Raw genomic sequence first — 27,091 nt, 5'->3', positions numbered from 1 at the left:
AAAAAGGTGTTATGGTCAGATGAGACCAAAATCGAACTATCTGGCCTCACACCAAATGGTATATTTGATGGAAATGCCAATACAGCTTACCATCCAAAGAACACCATACCTAAAGTAAAGCACGGAGGTGGCAGCATCCTGTTGTGGGGGTGTTTCTCTGCAACAGGGACTGGGGTGCTTGTCAAGATAGAAAGAAAACTGGATGGCTTAAAATACCATCGAATTATTGAAGAAAGCCTGCTGGCCTCTGCCAGAAAGCTGTCAATGGGAAGAAGGTTCACCTTCCAACATGACAATGACCCGAAGTACATAGCAAAGTTGACTATAAAGTGGCTGAAGGAGAAAAAGGTGAACGTCCTTACGTGGTGTCAGGGATGCCAGGGACGACGACCCGGCCGGGACGCCTTAAAGGACCAGAAGAGGGTCTACGCCCGCCCTGGATCACGTGGGGGCCGCCACCCTGGTTGCTTTGGGGGCCACGGGTAGAGGGCTTGGAAGCCCAACCCTGTAGGGGCCCGTGGTCACCACCAGGGGGCACCCCAATGCCTTTGGAACCCAGGCCTCAGCACTTCCGCCACACCAGGAAGTGCTGGGTGGAAGAGAAGCATGGACACCTGGAGAGCATCCGGGAGAACAACCGGCACTTCCGCCACACTGGGGCGTGTCAGTGGGAGATTGCCGGGGAGCACCTGGAACACATCTGGGTGCGGATAAAAGGGGCCGCCTCCCTTCATTCGAGGCTGGAGTTGGGTGGAAGTAGGACGAAGCAAGAGGAGAGTGTGGAGGTGGCCCAAAGAAAGGTTTTGTGTGGCCAGGACTTTGGGGACTTGGGGTGTGTGCACTTTGAATTGTAAATAGTTGTAAAATAAACGTGTGGTGGTGACTTTACAACATGTGTGCCTGTCTGTGTCCGGGCCCCGTCCACAGTGGCCTAGTCAGAGCTCAGACGTAAACCGTATTAAAAATCTGTGGAATGACTTGAAGACTGCAGTCCACCAATGGTCACCATCCAATTTGACTGAGCTTGAAGAGTTCTCTAAAGAAGAGTGGGAAAATATTGGCTGTAATCAAAGCAAAAGGTGGATCCACAAAGTACTGACACTTTGTGATCCTTAAGCCATCTCATTGATTCTGTTTTGTTTTTTTTTTCTGGACTGTTGCTATTATATCTTCACTTAGCTGTTATTAGTTGCATGGAGTAAATACAGCTGGAAAAATATTTTTGTGTGTCTTCATTTCAGGCTGAAAAGCAACAAAATGCAAATTTTTGAAGAGGGTGATTCTTCTCTATAAACACTGTACTTCTTGAAATGTGTTTCAGTTTGTCTTATGGTTTGTAATTTGGCAAATGCATGAAAAAGTGGAAATAGTGAGGGACATATACATTTGCCTGTGAAAGAAAAATGTGTAGTAAAATGAACGGTGATCCTGGTGGGCAAAAACTGCCTGCATTTTAATAAAACGCTTGCTTTTCTTGCTTGCACCAACACCGCCAAGTAGTATTCAGGCATGTGCTTGTGGTGCACTGCGGCATGATGCAGAAATATAAATCAGCCTTTACTTAAATCCTCTGGGCAATCATAGAACAACTTAAATACACATGTAGGACAGTGGTTTTCAAGTTCGGTCCTGAAGGCCTGGAGTGGCAGGTTTTTGTTCCAACCCATTTTTTGATTTTTGTATTTAATTTGATTAATTAGAAGTCAATTATTATCAGTAATTGATCTTCTTTAATTTTATGGCTTGTTAGTGTTTTCATTCTGCCACCTCAGGTCATTTTTATGTGGTAGATTTCTCCCTTTCTGAGTGTATCATCAAATGATTTGAAAAAAGGGTTTAATAATGCTTAGTCCTTCAATTTTTTTTTTTTATAAAAAAAAAAGGTGATGCATTAGTGAACAAACTCTTGTTATACAAACGTATTTAATGTTAATCAAATATACATTATAAAATTAGCTCCATAAATGATACAGTTCTTTCTCTTTTTCTCTGAAACCAGAATATTCCAGCAAGTTGTTGGCCATGCCAAAGATTTAGTGCCTTACCTTAAGCTCTATCTTTTTTTCTAGTTTGTCATTGGATGTTTACATATTAAAATGGCTTTGTTTACAGCTCATATAGAGTACTACAAATTATATACCATTATATATGTGGATTATTGGAAACTGAATCTAGGTTTAAAATATATAAAATTAGCATAAAACATGTTTGTTGTATAAGCAATCCTCTATATTTATAAAATGCAAAGTTGACTGATTTACTCACTCGCTCATCAAAAAAAAAACACTATTTCCTGCTCATTTAAAAAAGCTTAAATTTGGCAGGATTGTACATCTAGAGCAGTGGGTATCTGCTAAGAAAGAACATTTTGATATATCAATATTTAAGGGTACAAACAACCCTTATAATAGAAAAATGAAATATCCCAAAACCTGAAAAATGCTTTGACTGGTTTAGTAGAAATTTGGTGACATTTTAGAAAATGGTTTTTAGGCTGTGTAAACATACCATGCCCTTTTTTCCACTCTGCACTGAAACGGAATTGCAGAGAGAAACACTGCTATCTGGCTGTTGGGAACTTTTCGTTTTGTGCAAATGAAGGCTGCTTGCAGAAGTGAGGTGTCCTGGACAGGAAAAAGAAGGGATGATGTGTGGCATACAGAGTCACCAGTGAAGTGGAAGGAAAAAGCTGAGGGAAGCTGAAGAAAGACATTGTTAGGAAACACACTATAAAGCTTTACTACAAGTGCTGTGGCTATGAGCGTAGGTATTGTTTTGCCACAAGCAAAAAAGGGAGGCAGAGAGAAGACGAACCAACAGCAACAGTGTCCTTTGATTAGCTTTAACGCTAGTGCAGCTCCGTTAATGGGCAGTCCACAGTCAAAACCAAGAAAGGTTCAATACATTTTTCACAATATTATTTTTTTCACTTGTTCATTTCTGTACAATGCTTAAATGTTCTATTCATTGCATGGGCTGAATAAATGTGCAACTTGCAAAAGTCATTGCAGGTCATGATAAGTTAAAGTAAAACATAATTCTATTTTAGAGTTTTATTGTCTGGCTATGGCTTTCGGGCAAAAGCCATATTAATAAAATTAAAAAAAATATTATGGTACTCCACTCCTTAACCTCTGATTTCACCAGGTAAACATATGACTTGTATGATAAGCTCAAAACTGGATAAACTAAAAAACTAATTATTATATGAATAATCTAAAGTCGAGTTTAGTTTAGTTGGCTTGCAAAGTGAGATTTGTGGTTTGCTGTTCTTTTAATATCGATGGAAAGTCAAATAAACTTAAGTTTATTTGTGGTTTATTTTAGTTCTTATTGCAATTTTTAGTTCCACAGTTTTTGTGGGGTAAACTGCTGTTTCCATAAATGATCCTGGTTTGCTTGTGTACTGATTTAGATCTAAACTATCCAAAACTTTGTTATAGTACAAATCTAATTAATGCTACCATGTCATGGGATGTGCTACAGGGTGAAATTATATTTATACCCCAAATTTCCATTATCTCTACTAATTAATTACCTGTTTTAACTCAGCAGAATATGGTTTCCTGTAACATTGTGCTTTACAGTGACCATCAACAAAAGACAAATCATTAGAAAAAGTAAGAATTAATCTATGACAGGAATGTTTTACTAATGGGCAATTGCATGTAGCATGGTCAAGTGTAAGGAGCTCCAGTGAACTAATAATATTAGCCCAGTGTTTAAAAAAATATATATACAGTGATCCCTCGCTATATCACGCTTCGACTTTCACGGCTTCACTCTATCGCAATGATTTTTTTCTCATACACGCTTAAGTCACTACGCCTAGTAATATGATATTTGTAACGTCTAATATGTCTTATTTTCTCTTATTTTGTCTAATATATTGGGTAATACGAGTGTAATGGTGACTAAAGGGTGTTATTTCATGTCTAGAGGGCTCTAATAATGTTAAAAAAAACGTATTTAGAAGGTCGTAAACCGGTTTTCTATACTCTAACTGCGAAAATATTCGATTTATAAATAAAGAATCCTACTTCGTGAAAATTCATTTATCACGGTAGAGTTTGGAACGGATTAACCGTGATAAACAAGGGTTCACTGTATTGCCTGCAGAAAAGTTCTTGGTTAGTTACATTGCATACTTCTGATACATCTGATTATCCGATGGCACTATAACCAAGACCCTTTATCTTAGGAACTTTCCTGGATGAAGCAGGGTAACACAGCCAGTTAGATAGATAGATAGATACTTTATTAATCCCAAGGGAAAATTCACATACTCCAGCAGCAGAGTTAAAGCATAAATCCCAGTTACTGACAGGTTAATTGCTGAATATATTTGATGTAGACTACAGTAACCCTGACTTAGTTAGATTTGTATATATATATATATATATATCTCACAGTCTCACAGTTGTACCGTGGCTTGCTCACATGTCAGTGAAGTGATCCCTATTTATGCTTTAAAGAGCCTGGATACCTATGTGTCCCCTTTTTATAACCATTGCTCTGTGTATATTGCCTTACTCTTTGGATTGCCACAAAGCAACCTGCGAGATTGGAGAAAGGTTGAGAAAAGATCGTGAGAGGAAACAACAGCGTCGTGAAAACGAGACGGACTGTGAACAGACAGAAGCAGAAATGCTCCTACACCACCACATAATTACTATTTGGACAGTGATTCCGAGTAGGCCGTTCCTATGGAATCAATGTCCAAGGGTTTTCTTTTGTAATTTTGTTTCCCTTATAAAAAATCATAATGCTGTGCTGTGCAGTTCATTACTGGCAGCCGTGTTCAAACAGGGAGCCCTTCACAGACAACTTTAACACGCGCAACGTAGTTGGGCGCACATGGCTAGTATATTATATATACACATACACACACACTGTGGCCTGAATACACACCAGAATAACTAAAAATCAAGACAGTTAAGAAGAGAGAAAACTTCTGTTTTGGCTGTCATGGTCACAGTGAGAGTTAGCATAAGCACATTTTGAAAATGTAATTTTTCCACTTTTAAAAAGTGTCACATTTTAATTCTTCCTCAAGCTTATTTTTTCATTTTCAGTGTTGTCTCATTTGGTGTAACAGAGTTTTCCTGGAAAGCATGACATGGGTCAGATGGAAGGAATCTACTCTCGGTAACACATTAGTCCATTAGATGCTATACTTGTCCACTTTGCCAACGCATGCCCTTATGGTCTCCCTGAAGTGGTCAGTTGTGTGTACCTGTGATCTGGGTTGATTCCTGCCTTGTTTGTGATGCTTACCGGGGTTAAACTCTGTCCCTCTGAGCTGGTAATGGGGAAAAAAAGGTACATAATATGTATAGATATCTCAAAATACATAGAATAAACTCTTATGGCAAGGGGGTGATGGCATCAGGAGAGAGAGAGGCCTTATATCAGAACTTTGCGGAATTATCATTGTCAGGGAAATATCAGGAAAGCTTCCTGATGGTCCAAGTGATGAAGGCCAATAAATAATGTAAACAGTATTCGGTAGAGAGTATAGAGTGTTGATAATCCTTTCATCTATCCTTGAGCATTAAGCTAAATTTTGTTCCACAACTGAAGCATGACCAAAAATCATAGTATTTTATGCATACATTTTAGACGATTTTTGCACATTTTGAAATGTAATTACAATAACTTTTCTACCTTCGTGTCATTTGATGTTCATAAATAAAACTTTGACTGAAGGACAGATCAATCCACATGGTCTGTGGGAATTCTTTGTCCATTGAACACTGGCAGCTGCTGAACATATGTGGCAATCACCTAAGAAGTAGAAAGATTAATAAGGCAGTGGAAACATGCTGAGCACAGGTTTTTCTAAAGTTGGTGACATCAGCATAAAAATACAGAATAAGTAGTTAGTTGATGGGTGAATTGAAATGGATCGTTAGCTGATTAATTGAACCTGACAGATCTAAAGCTGCTGTTTAACCCTCTATGGAAACAAAGAATCAAATTATGTCTGGCATTGATGAGACATGCCATGCTGGCAGCCTGTTGTCAAAGCATTTAGTTACTGAAGGATTAGTTTAGAGAAATACTGTACATAGTTACATTCTTTTCATTATTTACCTCCTTTCCCTTGGCAATGCCTTTCTTAAATATAACATTAGCTTCCACTGTTATGCTGATGACACCCAGCTCCATCTCACTAGCAAACCTACTGCTTCCATTCCACCCTCCTCACTTATTGATTGCATAGCAGAAATCAAATCCTGGTTTTCTTCAAATTTTCTTAAATTAAATAGTAACAAAACTAAGGTTCTCCTCATTGGTGCAAAATCAACATTATCCAAAACTGATCATTTTTCATTTGTTATTGATAATTCCTCTGTCTTCCCTTCACCACAGGTTAAGAGTCTGGGTGTCATCCTTGATAGTACTTTATCCTTTCAGTCCCACATCAATAACATTTCCTGGTCTGCATATTTCCACCTGCGTAACATTAATCGTATTCACCCCTCCTTCACTCCCTACACCACTGCTATCCTTGTTCATAGCCTTGTCACTTCTCATCTGGATTATTGCAATTCCCTTGTCTTTGGTCTTTCTCGCAAATCTCTTTATAAGCTTCAACTGGTCCAGAATTCAGCTGCCCGCATCATTACTAGAACCCCGTCTATTCATCATATCACTTCCGTTTTACAGCAGCTTCATTGGCTTCCAGTTCAGTTCTGAATTCAATTCAGAATTCTCCTACTAACTTTTAAGGCTGTCCACAACCTTGCCCCTCCATATCTGTCTGACCACTTCCATGTTGCCATTCCCTCCCGCACCCTCACATCCTCTTCCTCCATCCACTTGACTGTCCCCTTCGTCTGTCTTACCATTATGGGGAGCAGAGCATTCAGTTGCTCTGCTCTCCAGCTTTGGAACTTGCTACCACCTGAGCTTAGAAATATTGAATCATTTTCACTTTTCATATCTAAACTTAAAACTCATTTGTTTAAGACTGCTTTTTGTCTTTGATTACAATTTCTCTGCTTGACATTAACTTCTGTATTTTACGTTTGTTTATAATCTGTATTTTGTCTATTGTTCGGTGTCCTTGAGTGTTTAGAAAGGCGCCTACAAATAAATAAAATGTATTATTATTATTATTATTATAACATGAAAGAATAATGCATAGTCTGGTCACAAAATCTGGTGTACAGGTCTTTAAAGCAAAATGGAAAACAAATTCTACCACGTAAATGAAGCTGAGGTGACAAATACCCAGCAAACATTAGACAGAAGGTAAAGTTAAAAATTGGTAACTAAAGTATGGTCCCATCAAAGACTAACATGAAATAAATTAAAAGGTTGCTTATTAACCCTTCTACTTACACTAGTACTGATGAAAGAAATAAAATATTTCCCTTGGCAAGAAAGGCCTATATTCTGTAGAGGAACAGACAATCAGTCTGTTTCTGAAGTGAACTGTTCTGTCCAGCTCCCTGATGCTGTGATGTGGCAGCACCAACATCTACTGTTAATATGTTCTTGCCTGTTATAATGCCAGAGATGTCAATGTGTTGCATGTTGGTGAAATGTGCAAGTTAGAACTTCATTGTATTTCATATATATGACAATACTACTACTATTATTACAACTGCTATCCTAATGAAAGTTATGTTTTGTAATATACAAAGAATTTTCTAATGGAGAGTTATAATGTGAGAAGAGTGGTTACTCCCACCTTTATTGTTGGATCAATTCAGCAGCTGTACTTCTGGAAGATTATTCAGTTCTCTGATTACATTATTTAACTTTTTATTTGAAAGCAAAATCATATTTTTAGTGTGCAACAAATGATTAAGTTTGTCTACTTTTTTTTTTTTTTTTTTTTGCTACAGGGGCTGAGCTGTACTGTTATCCGAGGTAAGTGATTTAATCTTTTGTTTGTCTTTAGTGCAGAAAATGTGCTTGGAATGTAAGACTGAGATATTGTGGACCGTGAAAGGTTAACAAAATTAGCTGGTACTTTTAAATTTGATAGAATAAAAAAAAAAAAAGCGCAAAGCATACAATTATACAACTCAAAATTATATATCGAGCACATCTGTCTCGACTAAAACTCTCCAAAATGTTTCCAGGACAAGATCCAACCTGCGAACGCTGCAACCAAGTCCCAGCCTCAACAGGTCACATGTTCTGGGCCTGCACCAAATTAACATTATTCTGGACAAAAATTTTTAATTACCTCTCAGACAGTCTTGGACTCACAATCCCTCCTAACCCACTAACAGCTGTGTTTGGGGTTCTTCCAGAGGGGCTTAAAGTGGAGAAGGACAAACAAATTGTGATTGCATTCACTACACTGTTGGCACGCAGACTCATTCTGATAAACTGGAAGAATCCAAACTCTCCTCTTTTAAGTCAGTGGGAAACTGATGTGTTATACTATTTGAAATTGGAAAAAATCAAATACTCAGTTAGAGGATCTGTACAGACCTTTTTCAAAACATGGCAGGATCTAATCAGTAATATTTTAAAATAAGTTCATAAAGCACAGAGAATTTGATAGAATAGAATAAAAAAAAAAAAAAGCGCAAAGCATACAATTATACAACTCAAAATTATATATCGAGCACATCTTTCTCGACTAAAACTCTCCAAAATGTTTTTTAAATTAGGTATGTTTACAAGCCTTAAATTTAACGTTATTTGGCTTGCTCTCTCTCTCAGGGGTGGGGATCGATCTGTTCTTAACTCAATTTTTCTTTTTGTAAAATCTTGATTGCTTTGTATGGATTGTAAAAAAATAAAAAAAAAAAAAAAAAAAAAAAGAATAGAATAAAAAATCTTTGTCATTGTAAAAAAAATTAAAACGAAATTACAAGCAACATTCCAGCTGGGTACAAAAAAGCAAACAACACTACTTCTGTAGAAAACAAAAAACCTACAACACATAATACACACAAGATGACATAAAACATAAAAATATATAAAAAAAGTTATATCACTAATGGATATTGCACATTTAGCACAGTTTATAGACAGCAGTATATTATGTGTAACATATATACTTAAAAAGAAATAAAATAAAAATATGAGTCTATTTCCCCACACTGACGACTGACTTAAATTGTACGTATATGTCAATTCCTTTAATAACTTCTTTTTAGCCTAAATCTATCTTAGATACTAAACTACCCAAAGTAGTATGCCTATAAACTGATAATGTAGATGCTTTCAGATTAAAGAAAAAACCTTTGGTTCAGTGTTAAGAGAAAGAACCTAGCAGAGTAAGAAGGTAACGCCTAAAATACTGGCTTCAGCAAAAGCCAGTGTGTGGGAGGTAACTGCTGAGCCTTTAGATTGTGGATTCTATTATAATCTAATTTAAGATGCTTTGGTTATAACCTCAAGGATCAGCATTATCGGAACCTCAGACCTCAGAGATTATACCCAAAGTTCCCAATAGTAAAATGCAAGCTCATTCAATTGAAAAATTCTTTGTTCTTTTAAGAGTAGTGTCTTCAAAATTTCAGGATCTTTATTTGCCAGAAATACAGAAAATTTATGTACTGTAGCATTTTCATATGAATGGCTGTGGTTGCATTGTTCTGTGTTTTTTACTTTCTTCTCAACTGTACATTGTTATTTTTGGCTTAGTTCCTACCCTCTGGATTTCTTTTTGTGTTGCCCTGTTTTTTTCCTAGTTACTTTTTTACCCCTAATGTGTTCATTGTTTTGTCAGCTAATTTGAGCTAAAAGGGCCAGGGTATTCAATTGCTGCTAATGGCTCAGATTATGCTGCTTGTTCCAGTGTTGTCATCTGGGGCATCATGTATGAAAGTTGCATATGCTCAGAAATGTGTGTAAGCAATTCCTTACACAAAATCGAGATTTATAAAACACAAACGTACCGTGAAAAAGTTATGGAAAGTTTTGACCATCTGTACATCCTACACAGATTTTCTGGTTTTAGCATTTTAGTGACTCCAGGCAGTAGCACAATAAAATGAACAGGAAATCGAATTTCATTGTGTGTTACAGAAATGTTTTAGTCACATTTTGAAGTACATCTATCCATCTGTTTTCTAAACCTGTAATGGAACAGTGATTGTATGATTTCTGCATGATAATGTTTGTAATGTCTGAAGTGTTTGTCTACGTATTTTAATTGAGGCAAAAAAGGGACCTTCTTATTTTAAGAAGTTAGAAAGTGTATGCATAGTGTAACATTCTGGTGTGCCTTATTAAGTGATTTCAAAGTTGGAGTATGCTCTGTTATAAATTTGCTTCATTAAAGAGACAGATGTCACATTTTTGTTTTTTTAAATTTTTGTCACAGCGTAACATGTGATTTAAGTTTGCTTACACCACCACACCATTGTTTGTACAGGGTTAGGGTTAGGGTTAGGGTTAGGGTTAGCCACAGCCACGTGTACTTCTGTTTAATTGCTAATGCTGACTGCCGAGGATCTTTTTGCCTAAAGGAGCATCTTTTGAAAGTGTGAAGGAGGGAAATATTGTAGACAGCATATTCAAGTTGAAATAGCATCTATCAAGCTAAATCTGAACAGTAAAGTAATCTGTAATTGAAATTGTACAGACTATTTCTCTGTCTGTTAAGGATTAATGAAATGCAAGTGAGAGTTACATTGGGCAGGACAGATCATAGTATTCGTTGATCCATCCATCATCTTAAACCCACTTATCCAGGGCAGGGGTGAGCTGGACACTGTTTTAGAAAGCAATGGGCACAGTCAGGAACAATCCCTGTTCAGAGTGTCTGCACATCGCAGGGTGAACACACACACTCACATACAAATACATTGGGGGTGCTTTAGCATTGTTACCTAACCTGCATGTCTTTCGACTATGAGAGGAAACTTTGTTTGTTACTTATTTTTGTAACATATTGTATCTGTTTTGGGTCATGTGGCAGGCCCCTCTGGCCATCCTTAAACTCTACCAAATGTCAGCAATACCTCAAGCTTCCATTTCTTGAAGTTTTTGTTTTCTGTGTTGTCTTGTGGTTTCTAGCATAGGAATCGCTCAGGAACATAGCCAAATGGTGATTAGGTCATTAATATTTAAAAATGGCATTTGTCTAAGCCATACAAGGTTACTGGTGGGAGGTCATGGGGAGTGACCAAAAGCATATGCACAAGGCCTACATTTAAACTGATTTGGTATTTATAAAGTAACTTGGCTCGGGACCTGAATTTATTCATTTTTTTTTGTTCTTTTGTAAGCAAAATTTTAGTATGGAATTTAGGTGAGGTGTTATATGGCCCCTATGCTGCAAAAGAGTAGGCCTGACTTCTTAGGAGATGCGTAGTTACATTTGCCTGGTGCCCGTTTCATGTGTTAAGTTTTTTAAAGTAATTCTGTATGGATCCTATTTGTAATTAAAGAATATTTCTCTTTAGAATTCTGGGGTTAGTTGTTTCTTTATATTTCTTTTCCTTTTCTTAATATTTTAACATTTATTGACATTTTAAGTTTATTGCAGGTATAATTTGTCATTTATTAATGATCAGTCTGTAGAAATTATTGGTTATAAATTAATGTTGTTTCTTGTTTCTTGTTATTTAGGGTTTTACCTATTTACAATCTGCGGTGGGCTGGCGCTGTGCTGGGGATTTGTTCCTGCCTTGCGCTCTGTGTTTGCTGGGATTGGTTCCAGCAGACCCCCGTGACCCTGTAGTTAGGATATAGCGGGTTGGATAATGACTGACTGACCTATTTGCAATACTTGGTAAAACCATACATAGACGTATCTGGGCTCTGGTAGGAAATGACCCAGTCTAATTGGGGTAATTTGATGTTAGATTGGTCCATCTCTATATCTCTGACTTTGGGACACACTAACAAAAATCTAACTTCATCCAGGTCAGGCTGCTCAGTGGTGCACTTTAAAAGCTGGGCCTGAGTTTTCATTGGAAGGGAAATGCACACAAAGCAGTTTTCAGGCTGTTTGTCTACTTGTGTAGGTGGCAGTGTGCCATCTGTTATATTAAAGGAATTGGATTGACTTCACCTGTCGTTCTAGGACCCTTGGAGTGCCTGCTTCCAAAGCACCCTTTTTATTAACAGGGGATTCCACTAATTATGGTCCTATATACATGCTCATCAAATGCATATTCACTGAGCCTTCCTAATTCCGTGCCAATTTGGTGTCCCTTCTGATCCTGATAACCTGTTGACAGAAAGGCATCATATTGCATGCGCATTTCAGAGGCTGAAGACTCTGGTAGCACAAGAATATACTGCGCCTGTATTGACATCAGGTATGCACATAAGGCTTATTCCATGGTGAATTTTGCAAATAGATTTTGTTTGTATGTTAGCTGTTATTTTAAATTTAGTGCAACAGACCTACAGTACTTTCAGGGAGAGATGTTCTGCCTGAGAGTCCATTTTTACTTTTGTCAAAAGCCAGGGAAAAGATGTATGGAAGATGGTTACATCTATGATGACTCAGTGTTTGTTCGGACATTTTTTTTTTGTTCTTGTGTGTTGATTTTTCTGCATGCTCAAGTAAATTATAACCAGTGAGTTGTTAAATTACAACAATGCTCCATTTCACAAAGTGAATTTATTAAATTGCAAGATACCTGACTACAGCCCATTACCAGGCCTATTCTGAGTTTTTATGTTGCTTGTCAACTGTGCCCCTTGAGTTGATCTTAGCGATGCATAGTATGCACCCCTTATGGTGACGAACAGCACGTGCTGTCTTGGTAAGGCTAGGGTGATATAATCATTATGAGATTCATCCTGGAGGACCACAGCCAGAGAAGCACAGCAGAAAAATATGTTGTGCACCTAAGATGGTCCCAAATCCTTTTACTAAGTGGTGTACTAATTCTGATTCTAACCGATGGAAAGCTAGCTGAATGATTTGTAGGATGAGGACATGAAAATTAACTCCCACATATTAGAACCAATATATCGCTCCTAGGTAACCAAGGTAGTGATATTAAAACAAGGAAATATATGATAATAGAGGTTAAATGTAACTGACTTTTTAAATATGCCCGTCACTCCTATATATACAAACAGATGAATGAATCCTTTTTATAGGCGAAAAGAGAACAGGGCTGGCCGGAGTAAAGGTTGGATTCACTGTCCCTCCACAGCTTCAATAGGTCGATGTGGTAAATCCATTTTCTTGGTCGATGATTTGGTTGTTTCACCAGGTAGTCAATGAACCCTTTACGCTCCTTAACTTTGTAAGGGCCCTGCCAATGGGCTATTAATTTAGAGTGCAAGGTGGGCATGAGGACCATGATCACCATGTTCCACTTTGGGGTGGAACTCCCAAAGTACTGTCCAATGATCATAACATTGGGCCTGCACTACTTGAGCCTTTTCCATATTCTCTTTTAATGTTGGTCTCATTTTTGCGAATCTGTTATGTTAGTGGAAGGCGGGGGGGCTCTTCCTTCCATCCTTCTTTCAGAATGTCCAGTATTTCATGGGATTGTCACCCATATAGTAACTCAAAAGAGGAGAAGCCCGAGAAGGCTTGAGGTACTTCCCAATAGGCAAAAAGTACAAGGCTGGTCCCAGTTCCTTCCATCTTTGCTGACCACCATACGTAACATTTGTTTGAAAGTTTGATTAAACCACTCTACAAGACCAACAGGTTGATTATGGTATACTGCAATCTTTAAGTGTTTGATTATGAGCAACGGCAACTTCCATTAACATCTCCAATGAGAAAGGTGTCCCTTGGTCCGTCAAGACTTCTTTAGGGATGCCGATCTTGCAAAGACCCCTACCAGTTCCTGTGTGATATTTTTGGAATTGACTACTCTTAATTGTATAGCCTCAGGATAATAAGTAGCATAGTCAATGAGGACCAGAATATATTTATGTAGCAGAGGGATGTCGACTCCTATGCGTTCAAATGGGATGTCAATCAGGGGAAGGGGAACCAAAAAAAATTGGAGTTTGATTCTCTCCAGTGTTTTTTCGGCTCCCAGATGGGCGCCTAGGAGGTGGATATGCGCAAGTTCACAGACCTGACACTGAAAGGTCCGTTGTACTAGTAACCATGACCTCACCTTACCCCTCATGCTCAGCTACCCAATATAATAAGTAATTTCCTATAACAAATTGGGGCCCGGATGATATGGGATGTAAGGTGCGTTGACTGTTTACTACTGCATTTTTGGCAAACTTACAATTCCACTGCTCTCATTTAAAGGTAGACGGTGTTTGCCTAAATTGATACTTTAGTGTAGTAAGAGGATCAGGACTGACTTCAGTGGGCATAGCGTCCATTCATGACATCGAAGACCTTGGTGTTTGAGGGTCTGGGGTCGTTGCCGCACCTTCCGCAGCATCACAGTGGGTAGCCACGTGACTCTTTGTTGCCAGCTGTGTACATGCCATGAGGACAGTTTGGGGCGGATTATCTCTGTCCATTGCCAGGCCCAACGGTTTGATGGGAGTGGTTGGTGTGATACCGCTTTTACTCTCTGACTAGTCTCTACCCAGGATCATGGGAAAGGGTGGATTTTGAATCCCTGCCACCTGTGAAGCCCTTACAGAGATGTCAAAACTGATGACACAGGTGGCTGTGGTTGAATGATACCACCGTAACTCCCTGTGAATACAGTTTTGACTAGTCTTCCCTTTAAGCCACTGTCGCAGTAACACATAATAATTCTTTTTGCTATTTATCCTGGCTAGATTTCTGCCATTTTCTGGTCTCAGATATTCAGGTTGACAGTGTGGACTGTTAGTCTAAAACCTCCTGGCCAAGACATGCAGACCCACTCCTGTGAGGCCTAATCACCGTCCTTTTGATGTACTAGGTCCAGAAGTCTGGATCTGTGAGGAGAGTCTTAATGGCATTAATCCCATATATACCTCCAGCTTTTCTTCACCTATTGTGAAAATTATGTTGTACAAGTTATTTTTTTGATTAAGCCACTAACTCTATGATAACTCATCTAGTTTGTTATCTACATTACTGGGCACCATCTATGCAATTGTAATAGCATATATGAAGGGAGCATGTTTTATTTTAAGTTAGAGAGAGCTTTTTTGTTTACCCATGGATATGTCTCCTTTAAGGAACAAAACAACTGTATACATGTGAATATTGTTATTTACTATCCCGGCCAACAACCCCAAACCGTCAGATGGAGCCATCCCTGCTACATGGAAGGGCCCCGAATTCCAGCAGGGCATCATGGAACTTGGAGTTTTTCACCACAGCCTTGCTGGATACCATGGGGGCCATCGGAGGACGCTTCAGGGAGGCCCAGGGACTTATACTTTCCTTATAGCCCGGAAGTAATTCACAATCGCGGAAACGGAAGAAATGATATACTTCCGGGCTGAAGAAAAAGAGAAAATTACCCGACCCAGAAGTGTTGGATAATCACATGGACTGAGGGCTCTTAAACACTTCCGGGTCAAGGAATATTAAAGCCTGTGGGAGATCCCAGACAGACGAGCTGAGTTGGGAGACAGGGTGGCTAAGCATCTGGGAGTTTGGAGGATTGTTATTGTGATTGGTTATTGTTTATTTGATTATTGGAGAATTGAGGAGAAGACCGTGCTTTGTACACTTTATTATTATAATAAATATCAATATTGGACTTGTAACTGGTGTCTAGAGTGTGGTCTTAGGGTACAAGGGGGCGAGAAAGCCCTTAATCTGTCACAACAGGTACTTATGCCAACTAAAAAAAGAACATGTTTTTATAAGGTAAATATGGCTTACAGGCAGTTTGTTGTTTACTCCTGACTACTAGTATCATTCAAATTTGTTTCATGTAAAATATGTTTGTAGTTACTAGAATTGTTCTGTTCATAATACTTTTACATACTTTATTGAATCTTTTTTTGTGATTTTTTTTTAACCAATAAAAATAAACAGTCAAAGTTTCAAATTACAAAAGTAATACCACTGTAACCTCATCATGCCACAAAAGAAAATTAACAAAAACAAACCCGAGCCTCCAGAACTCCCTAATGAGACTCTGGAGTTTCAACTACAAACAAGTAAGGCAATGAAAGAGACTGATTGCAATGCAAAGGTACTAAAACAAAAGGGGAACAAATGGAGCTTAATGATGATTATAAATATTATTATAATATGCAATCATTCAGAATATGGAACCAATGAATCACTTTAAGGCAGAATAGCTTTTATCTGTTATATGACTAGGGGGCTTCGCTCGCCCACCCCCATTTTTGGTTTGCCGGATATATAATATAATAGAATTTATTTTTGTATAGCCCAAAATCACACATGAAGTGCCGCAATGGGTTTTAACAGACCCTGCCTCCTGACAGCCCCCCAGCCTTGACCCTCTAAGAAGACCAGAAAAAAACTCCCAAAAAAAACCTTTGTAGGAAAAAATTCGAAGAAACCTTGGGAAAGGCAGTTCAAAGAGAGACCTCTTTCCAGGTAGGTTGGGCATGCAGTGGGTGTCAAGAAGGTGGTCAATACAACACAGTACAATACATAGAACAGAATAAATCCTCAATACAGTATAAAAATAAAAATTCTAGAAGTATGGAGTAGAAGAGGTGATATCACATAATATGATTTGGATTTGTTTTAATTCCTGGAGACCTCATTCATCAAGCTGCCTCCCTCATTTTGCCATTCCACATCTGAAATAGTGCTAATCTGATGAAAGTACCCCTCTTTCCCACGATTCCTGCGATCCTCCATCAGGTATGACTTTACCTTAGGCAGGCAATATACAATTTAAAGAGATTGTAATTTTCTTGTTATTACATATGCATTATTTTCACTTTTACTTTTGTGCATTGAATGATGCGAATGCGAAAATACTTTTCTTCTGCTCTTTTCCTTTTATTTCTGACCTCGCTTTGACCTGCTGTTTTTTCAATGACACCTGGTCCTGATTAATTTCCTTTTTTCTTTTTGCACTAATGCGATCTTTTATCCGTCAACGTTTCACTTATAACATATTGTCCTTTTATACGCTTTATATGAGCTGAGACACCTGTGTCGGTGGTGTGTGCTGCTTCGCGTTACACTACTGATTTTTTTTTTTTGCCCTTTCTGGTTGGCTCACTGGTCTTTTAAATGTCTTTCGAGAACTTCTGAAAAGATCATGTCTTTTTACATTCCAGGATTTTCTTTTATATATTGAGAGACAATCACCTTTGTCTACCCTCTCAAACCTACACAATGTTTAACCTTTCGAAAAATTTCGGGATTAAACACTCAGAGAATTGCATATAGATAATTTCTTTAAATCTTATGAACATTTACAGTTCAAATTTAACTTCCCAAAAACTTCCCATCAACACATTTTTCCACTATTTTCAAATTAGAAACTTTGATAAAAGGACCTTTTATTTAAAATCCATTCAAATCAAAAACAGTGTTCAAATAAATAGTGCAGTGCTCCAACAAACAATAAATAAATAATCTTCTAAAAACTAGGTGAATGTGGAGGCTAAAACAATCCCATGAATAAAGAGTCCATTAAAATTGATGCTAAAATTCCAAGCAGGATCCACTCCTTTAAAAAAACTCCCGAGCCTTGGTGCATTCTAAAACCAACATCATGCCTACCTGCTAATCCTGCAGCATTTATTCTCTCTCCTGTTTTAACCTCCAGCTCCATTTTTTCTTTCTTTCCCTTTCTGTCTTTTCTTGCCATCTGTTCTCTTTTCTACTCTCACCACCCAGCAGTTGTGACCTCCTCCCACTCTGAGGTATGAATTAGGCACCCGGCTGATCCGCTCGTAAATTACACATGAGGACGCGATCAGCTGGGTACCATAATTAACCCCCAAGTGGTAATGTCATCAGCACACCAGCACCTCTTCCGAGCCTTCCTGCTCTCAGGCATGAGTATTTATTTAAAAACTGCCTAATGCCACAGACCACTTATCACAGCCACACAGAGAATAATACATTTACAAGAAACATTATTCTAGCAGATTAAATTAAATGAAATATGCCAGTGTTGAGCAGTCATCAATTCTGGGGATTTCCAACTAGATGCAACAATATTTTTGTCAGCTGTAGTACTTAATAAGAAGACTCCTCAGCAAGAAGAAAGATTGAAGGAAAAAAGAGAATTGTACAGTTTAGTATACAGAAAAGAAATAAGAATCTTCAGCAAGAAGAAAGACTGAAGGAAAAAAGAGAATTGTACAGTTTAGTATCCAGTAAAACAAATGTGCAACTACAGACCAGACCACAAGGCAGACATTTTGTCAAGCAGATTGAAGCATGGAGTCATTTCCTGAAACAAGCACAGTCCAGTGTCATAATGCACTGAAGAGAGCAAGGAGAGTATGCACATGGGTGTCCAATAATTAGTATAAATTCATTATTAAGTATAGGTGTTTGTTTGTTTCATCTTGGTAAAAAAACAAGTCTTTTTTCAACTGAGCACCAGCACTTAATGCAAAAGTCATAATCAGGCCAAAGACGAAGTCGACAAGACCTCAAGGGAGGAAACTTACAGAATAGAATATTGGTTTGTAAGGACTAGCTATAAGGGTCTGGGGCGTTGGGGTTAACGAAGAAGGAGAAAAATTAAGAACATGTAAACATACTAACAAGGGATGCACCTTAAAAGTCCAATCATATTGTTCGCTGTCTAGAAAGGCCATCAAGTTACAGTTGCCTACTTCAGCTGTGGTTTCCCACCATTCAAAATGAATCTAGAGAGAAGAGACTTATTATAGCGCCAATGATGTAAGGGGTCTGAGAGTGGAATAACCGCACTGACAAAATTCATGCAGGGAGCAATATTCATTTTGATTGCAGGAAGGGACAGAAAAAGTGAGGACAGGGGAGAGATATTTTTAGATTGTATTAGAAATATGGAGATCATATTAAATTGTGATTTTGGTCAGTGATATTTATATACAGTATATATATGAAATCTCACAAAATATCTAAATTAATTGGATAGAGGAATGTTGGCAGGAATACTATAAATGGGGCACTTGGAATTAGGTGGAAACAGTGCAAATTTATTCCAAATGATCTTAAATCCAGTATTTTTCCCACAATTATTAAACAAATTTAAGACATTCGTAATATCAGCTGAAGTGTCATTCGGGAATAAAATTGATCGGTGTATAAAGGGATGGCATGTGAGGAGCCTCAGACGCAAATGGGAGAGATCTCAACACAACTACAGACAACAGTTGCCAAAAGATATAATGCAAACAAGACTGGAGAAAGTGGACAACCCTGGACAGATCCCCCTCACTATAGGAAAGGAAATGACATTAAATAATTTATAAATACAACAGCTAAAGAGAAGGAATAATGTTTTAATCAAATTAATAAAGCAATCTCCAAAACCCATGTGATGCAGAACTAACCATAGATAATCCCAGTTTAGCAGGTCAAAGGCTTTTTGGCATCTAAAGACAAACAAGCAACAGGAGATTTTGAGTTAGGATTCAGATTGAATGGCATGGAGTAATCAGTGTAAGTTATCTGAAGACATATGAGAATTAGTTCACCCAGACAAAAGCCAGGTTTAATTTATGAATAATCTTTTCAAGACAAGTAGCTAACATTTTAGCTAATAATTTACTGTTTGTATTGATAAGGGAGATGGGTCTTTAATTCTGACATAATATATGGCCTTTATTCTGCTTGTGCAGTAAGGTAATTATGATAACTGATTCGAAAATGTGAATATTAGTTCTGGTGGCATCCCATCAATGCCAGGAGCTCATGGCAGTGAGTGCTAGTTCTAACTCCTTAAGTGAATTTGGGGCATCCAGTAAAGATGCCTCTTACTCTGAGATGTTAGGGCTATCAAGGTTAGATAAAAAAATAATAATATTTTAACGCAAAAATAAATTACTCTTATCTGAAGAAAATAAATTTAGAGTAATAAGACCAAAATACAGAATTTTACTTATTTAGGACATTGCGTAATATTTCCTGTAATAACAATTAATTGATGTAAATGGCTCAGATTTGCGTAAACATAATGCCAGGTAATGTCCAGGATGTGCTGATGTTGAATACATTTCTGTTCTAGTTCAATGTAACCGAACTTCATCCGCATTCTTCAGAGTTCAATTCACTTTTAATGTTTGAGAGTTGTGATTCAAATTTAGAGTCATGCATTAGAGGGTGTGATTGTTCCATAGCTGCCAGTCTACTTTCAAGTGCAAAATATTTTCAACAACTGAGGGATCCAAAACAGATTTTATGTTTATTTAAATTCATTTTTCTGGATTTGTCTTTAACTGGGGAAAAATAATGGAAATTTTTCAAGAACGTTGAATCTGTGAAAGATGTAAATTAGTCACTCTTGTGATCTGACAGTGACATTGGAACTAGTATAGAGTTAAGGACAATGGGGGGAAAAAGGGATTGAGAAATACAGAGATAGTCTATTCTAAATTTTGATTATGTTGTTATGAGAAGAAAGAGAATTATTTTGGGGAGGGATTAATGGCATGATAACAGTTGATTAGGTTCAAGTCACCAAGAAACTGTCCAAACACTTCAGTGGATGGAGGGATATGTGTTAAATTCTGGGTGGGTGAGTGGTAGGATTTCTAACAATGTTAGCATCCATGCCCAGGCACAAAGGGTAATCTGAGCAAATCTATACAGTAAGTTTTGCAAAGGTCAGTGTCAAATGGTGTAGAAACATAACATGAAATAAAAGCAATTTTCCTTTCACAAAGTTCAGTGAGAATACCAGCAATGTGATGCAAACTTTATCAAATCTCTCCAAACCTCTCCCCAAGCAATAACATCAACTGGTATGTTATGGCATTGCAAAATTGCCACACCACACGTTTTAGATGCAGTACAAGAACTTGCTGCATCATAAAGCTGTCTATTAGAAAGCCTTCAAACATCCAGCTCTTTAAAATGAGTCGCCTGTAAAAGAGTAATATCCATATTCAAATGATGTAGCACATCAATGTTGCATGACTGACAACACAGAGAGTTTAAACTGTGCATGCTTCTCGATGTGAAAGTGAAATTAGCCATTTTTGAGAGAGAGCATAAAGGATAGAAGAAATATAATGCTAAACAGCTACTACAATGGACGAAGCACCTGATATGTAATGAAACTCCAAGAGCAACCCACCTGTCCCCAAAATTAAGATCCAATTGTGCTCCCAACCCAACAAATCTCCCTTTTCCATCCTGCCACCTTCCCACATTCCCAGTCACCAATGAAGTAAACAGCAAGTAAAGTGGAGAAATGCCAGTATGCAATGGCTGCACAAACCAGTGGCAGACAGTTTCAATCTTCTTTTCTAAGTTCTGATCATTTGCAAGCCAGGGAGCCATAGTCTGCCACGATTCAAGCCCAAACCACTAGACAGAGTGAGATACAAATACCATGAGTTAACAAGCCTTAATATGAGTATACAGTCAAAAATAATAAACACACACATACAGTTATGTAAAGTACCAATAATCATAGTAAAAGTAATAATTTAATGTACAGTCTACTTAAAAAATATATAGACTACAAACAGTAAAACATCCGGAATCTTAGCTGATTACTTGGATACACAGCATGGAGCATAGAGCTTGCTCAATGAAACAAAAAGGTCAGTAACACAGAGAGCCTTGTTCACACCCTCATAGACCCAGAAGGAAGATTGGCAGCTCAGCTTTAGAGTCACTGGGTACAGAATGAATTATTAGAGACCAGATTATTAGGCAAAATTTAATACTTTTTGCTTATCTGCTTTATTCCGGCTGAAACCAGGAAAGAAGTGAAGTGTTGATCCATCATACTTCAAAGGCTGAAATCTTATGAAAGCCCTAAGAATTTCTTGGTTATCAATAAACCACAGAAGGTTGAAAGTATGAGGGTGTGACGTTGATTGGGGATCTGAGAACATGTGGTGAACCTGCATAACTTCTGTCCCTCTTTCCTGGAGAGAGAGGAGCCAAACTAGTAACTTAGAGGTTATGGAGCCAACAGGCCAGAGCCTTCTACTCCTTAGGTAAACCAGTAAGACATATGTTGGATCTTCAGTTGTGGACCCCTAGATTATCCAGCATGTCCTGTTGTTTTTTCATAGAAACAATTTCCTTGGTTTGCTGCTGTTGCCCTTATTGGAAAGCAGTAACATTGAGACAAAGGGCTTTTTTCAAATTTAATTGTATTGTGCTATTCTCATATCTCCATGGTAAATTATTTAAAAGATGATTTTAAAGTAGAAGAATGCCTAATAATCAGCAAACACATTGATTCTGGAGACTTGTCTTTTCAATGTGCCATTTTGGAACCATCCTTCACCTTCTTTGGTGACAGTACAAGCAAAATAACTGCACTTCTTCATTAATGCAGTCTCTTAGCTGTAATCTGTGAAGTTTATATTAAAGGTACTGCTGTTCAAATGTAAATTGTGCATGGGATGTATTAATAAAGCAGCAGTCAAGGGTAGATTGCAAGGCCTAGGCAGCAACTTTTCCTAGAGATCGTGCAAGTTGCCTTTATTGAAAACTTTCATTAGTTCAGCTGGTGACTCTACATCATTTTAGTGTGACTTGAGAAGAAATAAATATTACTATAAAAGCTAATTTTAAATTAACTTTTTAATTGTTTTTCCTTTTACATTTGTTTAATAGATAACTGCTATGAAAACCTACTTCATTCAGCTCAATGGACACCATCTGCACCAGTGTGGAATTCTGATGAGATAGGAATTGATCTGATTGAAGACGAAAATGGTAATGAAGTTCCTGTCTTGGAGATAAAATGGAAATCTGCCCAAGATGGTATGGTTCTGTTTTACTACATAAACAGTAAAATGTTCTGATAATCATTGCATAATATTCCTGTCTGATTAATTCCAAAAGATGTACCTACAACTCAGCAACCACATATCTGAGCAAAAAAAAAAGGAAAATACATATCTAGTAATACAAACTAATTTGGAAAATATTTTTTGCTATTATACAGTAATTCTAATCAGCATTTCTGTAAACTGGCAATGATTTTATTTTATTACAAAAGTTTAATTATGTTTAAATATTATTTCTAAAAGTGCAGTTGAAGTCAGAAGTTTACATACTGTTAGAGTGAATTCTTTAAAAGTCACTTAATAATCCCTCCACAGATTTTTTTACTAACAAACTCTAAATTTGTTATATCGTTTAAGACAGTGGTCTCAAACTCTGGTCCTGGAAGACTGCAGTGGCTGCAGGTTTTAATTGTAACTCTTTTCTTAATGAGTGACCTGTTTTTGCTGTTAATTAACTTCTTTTGAAATAATTTTAATTGACTTGTTCTTGAAGACTCGGACCCCTCAATTGTTTCTTTTTCCTTCATTATCAGTCAAACAATAATGAGATATAAAATGAGCCAAAACATGACCAGCAAGCTGTGTCCATCACATGATATCTGAAAATAAAGAAAGATAAAGGTCTAAGGAATGCTGATCTGGCGATTTCCACAAAACATTTTAACAGTGCTCTTAGAAAAGAGCAGCAACAAGCCATGGGATTAAAAAATGGGTTTAATTAACAACAAGAATCAGCTCCTAATTAAGCAACTAGTTGGAGTGAAATTGGTTGGAGTTTGAGCCTCTGACTTAGTCAGTGTTCTGTTGGCTCACTCACTTCACGTTTCATTTCTGTTTGGGTGCCATTTAAGGAAAGAAATGAAGCAATTCAGAAGAACGATGAAGAAATTCAGAGGGACAAATCTTAAAAAACAAGTCAATTAAAATTAAAGGAGAAGAAATTAATTAGCAGCAAAAACTGGTCACTAATTAAGAAAAGGGTTAGAATGAAAACCTGCAGCCACTGCAGCCCTACAGGAATGGAGTTTGAGACCACTGGTTTAAGACATCCACTTTTTTTCCAACAATGCTTAAATGTTTATTGATTATATCACAACTCTAGTGGATCCAGAAGTTTACATACACTTTGTTAATGGTTCCCTTAAACAGCTTAGAAAATTCCAGAAAATGCTGTCAAACCTTTTAGCAATTAGACAATTAGCTTCTGATAACCAGTTAGTCTAGTTGGAGTCAACTTGTGGATGTATGGTAAGGCTTACCCCACTGCCTCTTTGCTTGACATAATGGGGAAATTGTGGATGGATCGCCACAAATCTGGTTCATCCTTAGGAACAATTTCCAAATGTTCCACATTCATCTGTTCAAACAATAATATACAAGTATAAACACCAGCGGACGACTCGGCCATCATATTCCTCAGGATGGAGATTCATTCTGTCTCCTGGAGAAGAACGTACTTTGGCACAAAAAGTGCAAATCAATCCCAGAACAACAGCAAACGACCTTGAAGATGAAGGAGGAAACAGGTAGACATGTATCTATATTCATAGGAAAATGAGACCTATATTGACATAACCTTGAAAGGCTGCTCTGCAAGGAAGAAGCCACTGCTCCAAAGCCACCATAAAAAGGCAGATTGCAGTTTGCAATGGCAAATGGGGACAAAGGTCTTACTTTCTGGAGAAATGTCCTCTGTTTTGATGAATCCAAGATTGAACTGTTTGGCCATAATGACCATCGTTATATTTGGATGAAAAAGGGTGAGGCTTGTAAGCCAAAGAACCCCATCCCAACAGTCAAGCATGGGGATGGGAGCATAATGTTGTTGGGGTGCTTTGCTGCAGAAGGGACTGGTGCACTTTACAAAATAGATGGCATCATGAGGAAGGAAAATTATGTAGATATACTGCAGTAACTTTTCAAGAGTTCAGCAAGGAAGTTGCAAATCATTCATCTAAATGGACAGTGACCCCAGGAATTCCTCCAAAGTTGTGGCAGAATGGCTTAAGAACAAGGTCAAGGCGTTGGAGTGGCCATCACAAAGCCCCAACCTCAGTCTACCTGAAAATCTGAGGGGCAAAACTGAAAAAGCATATGTGAGCAAGGAGGCCTACGGACCTCTCCCAGTTACACTAGTTCTATCTAGAGGAATGGGCCATATTCCAGCAACTTATTGTAAGAAGCTTGTGGAAGGTTACCCAAAACATTTGGCTCAAGTTAAACAGTTTAAAGGCAATATTACCAAATATTAACAAAGTTTAGGTAAACTTATGACCCACTGGACTTTTGATATGGTCAATAAAAAGTGAAATACTCAGTGAACATTGTTGGAAACAAGCTACTTTAGCCCTGCACAAAGTAGATGTCTTAAATAATACGCCAAATTTATAGTTTGTTAGTATAAAAATCTGTGGGTTATAAAGTGACCTTTAAAGAATTCACCCTAAGCGTAATGTAAACTTCTGACTTCAACTGTAGAATCTTTTTCCATATCGTGGAAGCAAAATCACTCATATACTGTAATCCTTTATGCAAACAGTTAGCTGGTTGATGGGCTGAATCTAGGACGTTTTAAACCAGGATAAAACTCAGTTCATTGATATTTAAAATCAAACATAAACTACTTTAAAAATTGTTCAATTTTTTACCATGTGGTCTGAACTGATGCTACAATTCTCAGTAAGAAGATGTTGTTCTAATATGAATTGCTTACATTATTAGCCATGGCATGGCATGGTAGTATGAAGAAAAACACACTACTGGGATTTTCATATAGAGAATTATCATGGGTGTTTTAAGAATTCATTGTAACCCATAGTTAGACTATTGATGATTGGATCCTATTTGTTCTTGCCTAAAATATTATTAGAGTTGGTATAAATCCATTAGGCACTGTTACTGTTGGAGGTCAATAGCTCCTGAGTCAGATTAGTTTAAACTACTGAATAATAAAGCCATTGTAAGTACATTTGGCATGCTATTAGTTGTTGCTGATGTTGTTTTTCAGTAGTTTAGTTGAGTCTGACTTTTCATGATCTCATGGTTTTAATGGATTCTAGCAAACTAGGCTTGTTTTGTGAGCAACTGCTTACTTGAGCTGATTAAGGGTAACATTATTCAGAAATAAAATCCATTTTAGCCTCTGCTGCCCAGATCTCCTCGTCTTCCATCTTTCTTAGTGGTAGAGTCTTCTCTAGTGAATTCTGTTCTCTCACTATGTGACAAAAGTATTTGATTTCTGACTTTCACTATCATTCCTTCCAATGAATGGCCTGGATTTATTTATTTTAGTATTGATTGGTTTCATCTTCTTGTAGCATTGAGAACTCACAACAGTTTTATCCAGTGCCAGTACTCATAAATGTTGATTGTGCAGTGCTCGGCTAGATAGATAGATAGATACTTTATTAATCCCAAGGGGAAATTCACATAATCCAGCAGCAGCATACTGATACAAAAAACAATATTAAATTAAAGAGTAATAAAAATGCATGTAAAAGCAGACAATAACTTTGAATAATGTTATCATTTACTCCCCCGGGTGGAATTGAAGAGTCGCATAGTGTGGGGGAGAAACGATCTCCTCAGTCTGTCAGTGGAGCAAGACAGTGACAAAAGTCTGTCACTGAAGCTACTCCTCTGCCTGGAGATGACACTATTAAGTGGATGCAGTGGATTCTTCATGATTGACAGGAGTTTGCTTAGTGCCCGTCACTCTGCCACAGATGTTAAACTGTCCAGCTTTATTCCTACAATAGAGCCTGCCTTTCTAACAAGTTTGTCCAGGTGTGAGATATCCTTCTTCTTTATGCTGCCTCTCCAGCACACCACCGCGTAGAAGAGGGCACTCGCCACAACTGTCTGGTAGAACATCTGCAGCATCTTATTGCAGATGTTGAAGGACGCCAACCTTCTCATAAAGTATAGTCTGCTCTGACCTTTCTTACACAGAGCATCAGTATTGGCAGTCCAGTCCAATTTGTCATCCAGCTGTACTCCCAGGTATTTATAGGTCTGCACCCTCTGCACACAGTCTCCTCTAATGATCACAGGATCCATGAGGGGCCTGGGCCTCCTAAAATCCACCACCAATTCCTTGGTCATGCTGGGGTTCAGGTGTAAGTGTTTGAGTCGCACCATTTAACAAAGTCTATCCTCATGGATCTACTTTTGTTGCCATATGTTATTACAGGAAAGGCCATTTTTCTGACTATATTGACCTTTGTAGATAATATGTGATGTTGGCACATTTTAAATTCTCATCAAGATTCGCCTTAGCTTTCCTCCAAAGAAGCAAACATCTTTAAAATTCATGGTTACAGCCATTATGTGGAGATAAAATAAAATCAGTCAT

General features: G+C 37.7%; 1 protein-coding gene across 1 annotated transcript in view; it reads left to right on the top strand.

Moving 5' to 3' along the window:
- LOC120539694 (interleukin-17 receptor A-like) overlaps positions 1–27,091 on the top strand; it is a 76,083-nt gene that overhangs the window by 6,850 nt on the left and 42,142 nt on the right. Inside the window, exons 2-3 of the mRNA XM_039770063.1 lie at positions 7,860–7,884; positions 22,562–22,711. Of these exons, the coding sequence (XP_039625997.1) occupies positions 7,860–7,884; positions 22,562–22,711 (175 nt within the window). The remainder of the gene's footprint in view (positions 1–7,859; positions 7,885–22,561; positions 22,712–27,091) is intronic.

The sequence above is a fragment of the Polypterus senegalus genome, chromosome 11, assembly GCF_016835505.1.
Source record: "Polypterus senegalus isolate Bchr_013 chromosome 11, ASM1683550v1, whole genome shotgun sequence".
Classification (NCBI taxonomy): domain Eukaryota; kingdom Metazoa; phylum Chordata; class Cladistia; order Polypteriformes; family Polypteridae; genus Polypterus; species Polypterus senegalus.
Note: the sequence above shows the minus strand (reverse complement) of the source record. Positions and strands in the feature narration are given on the sequence as shown.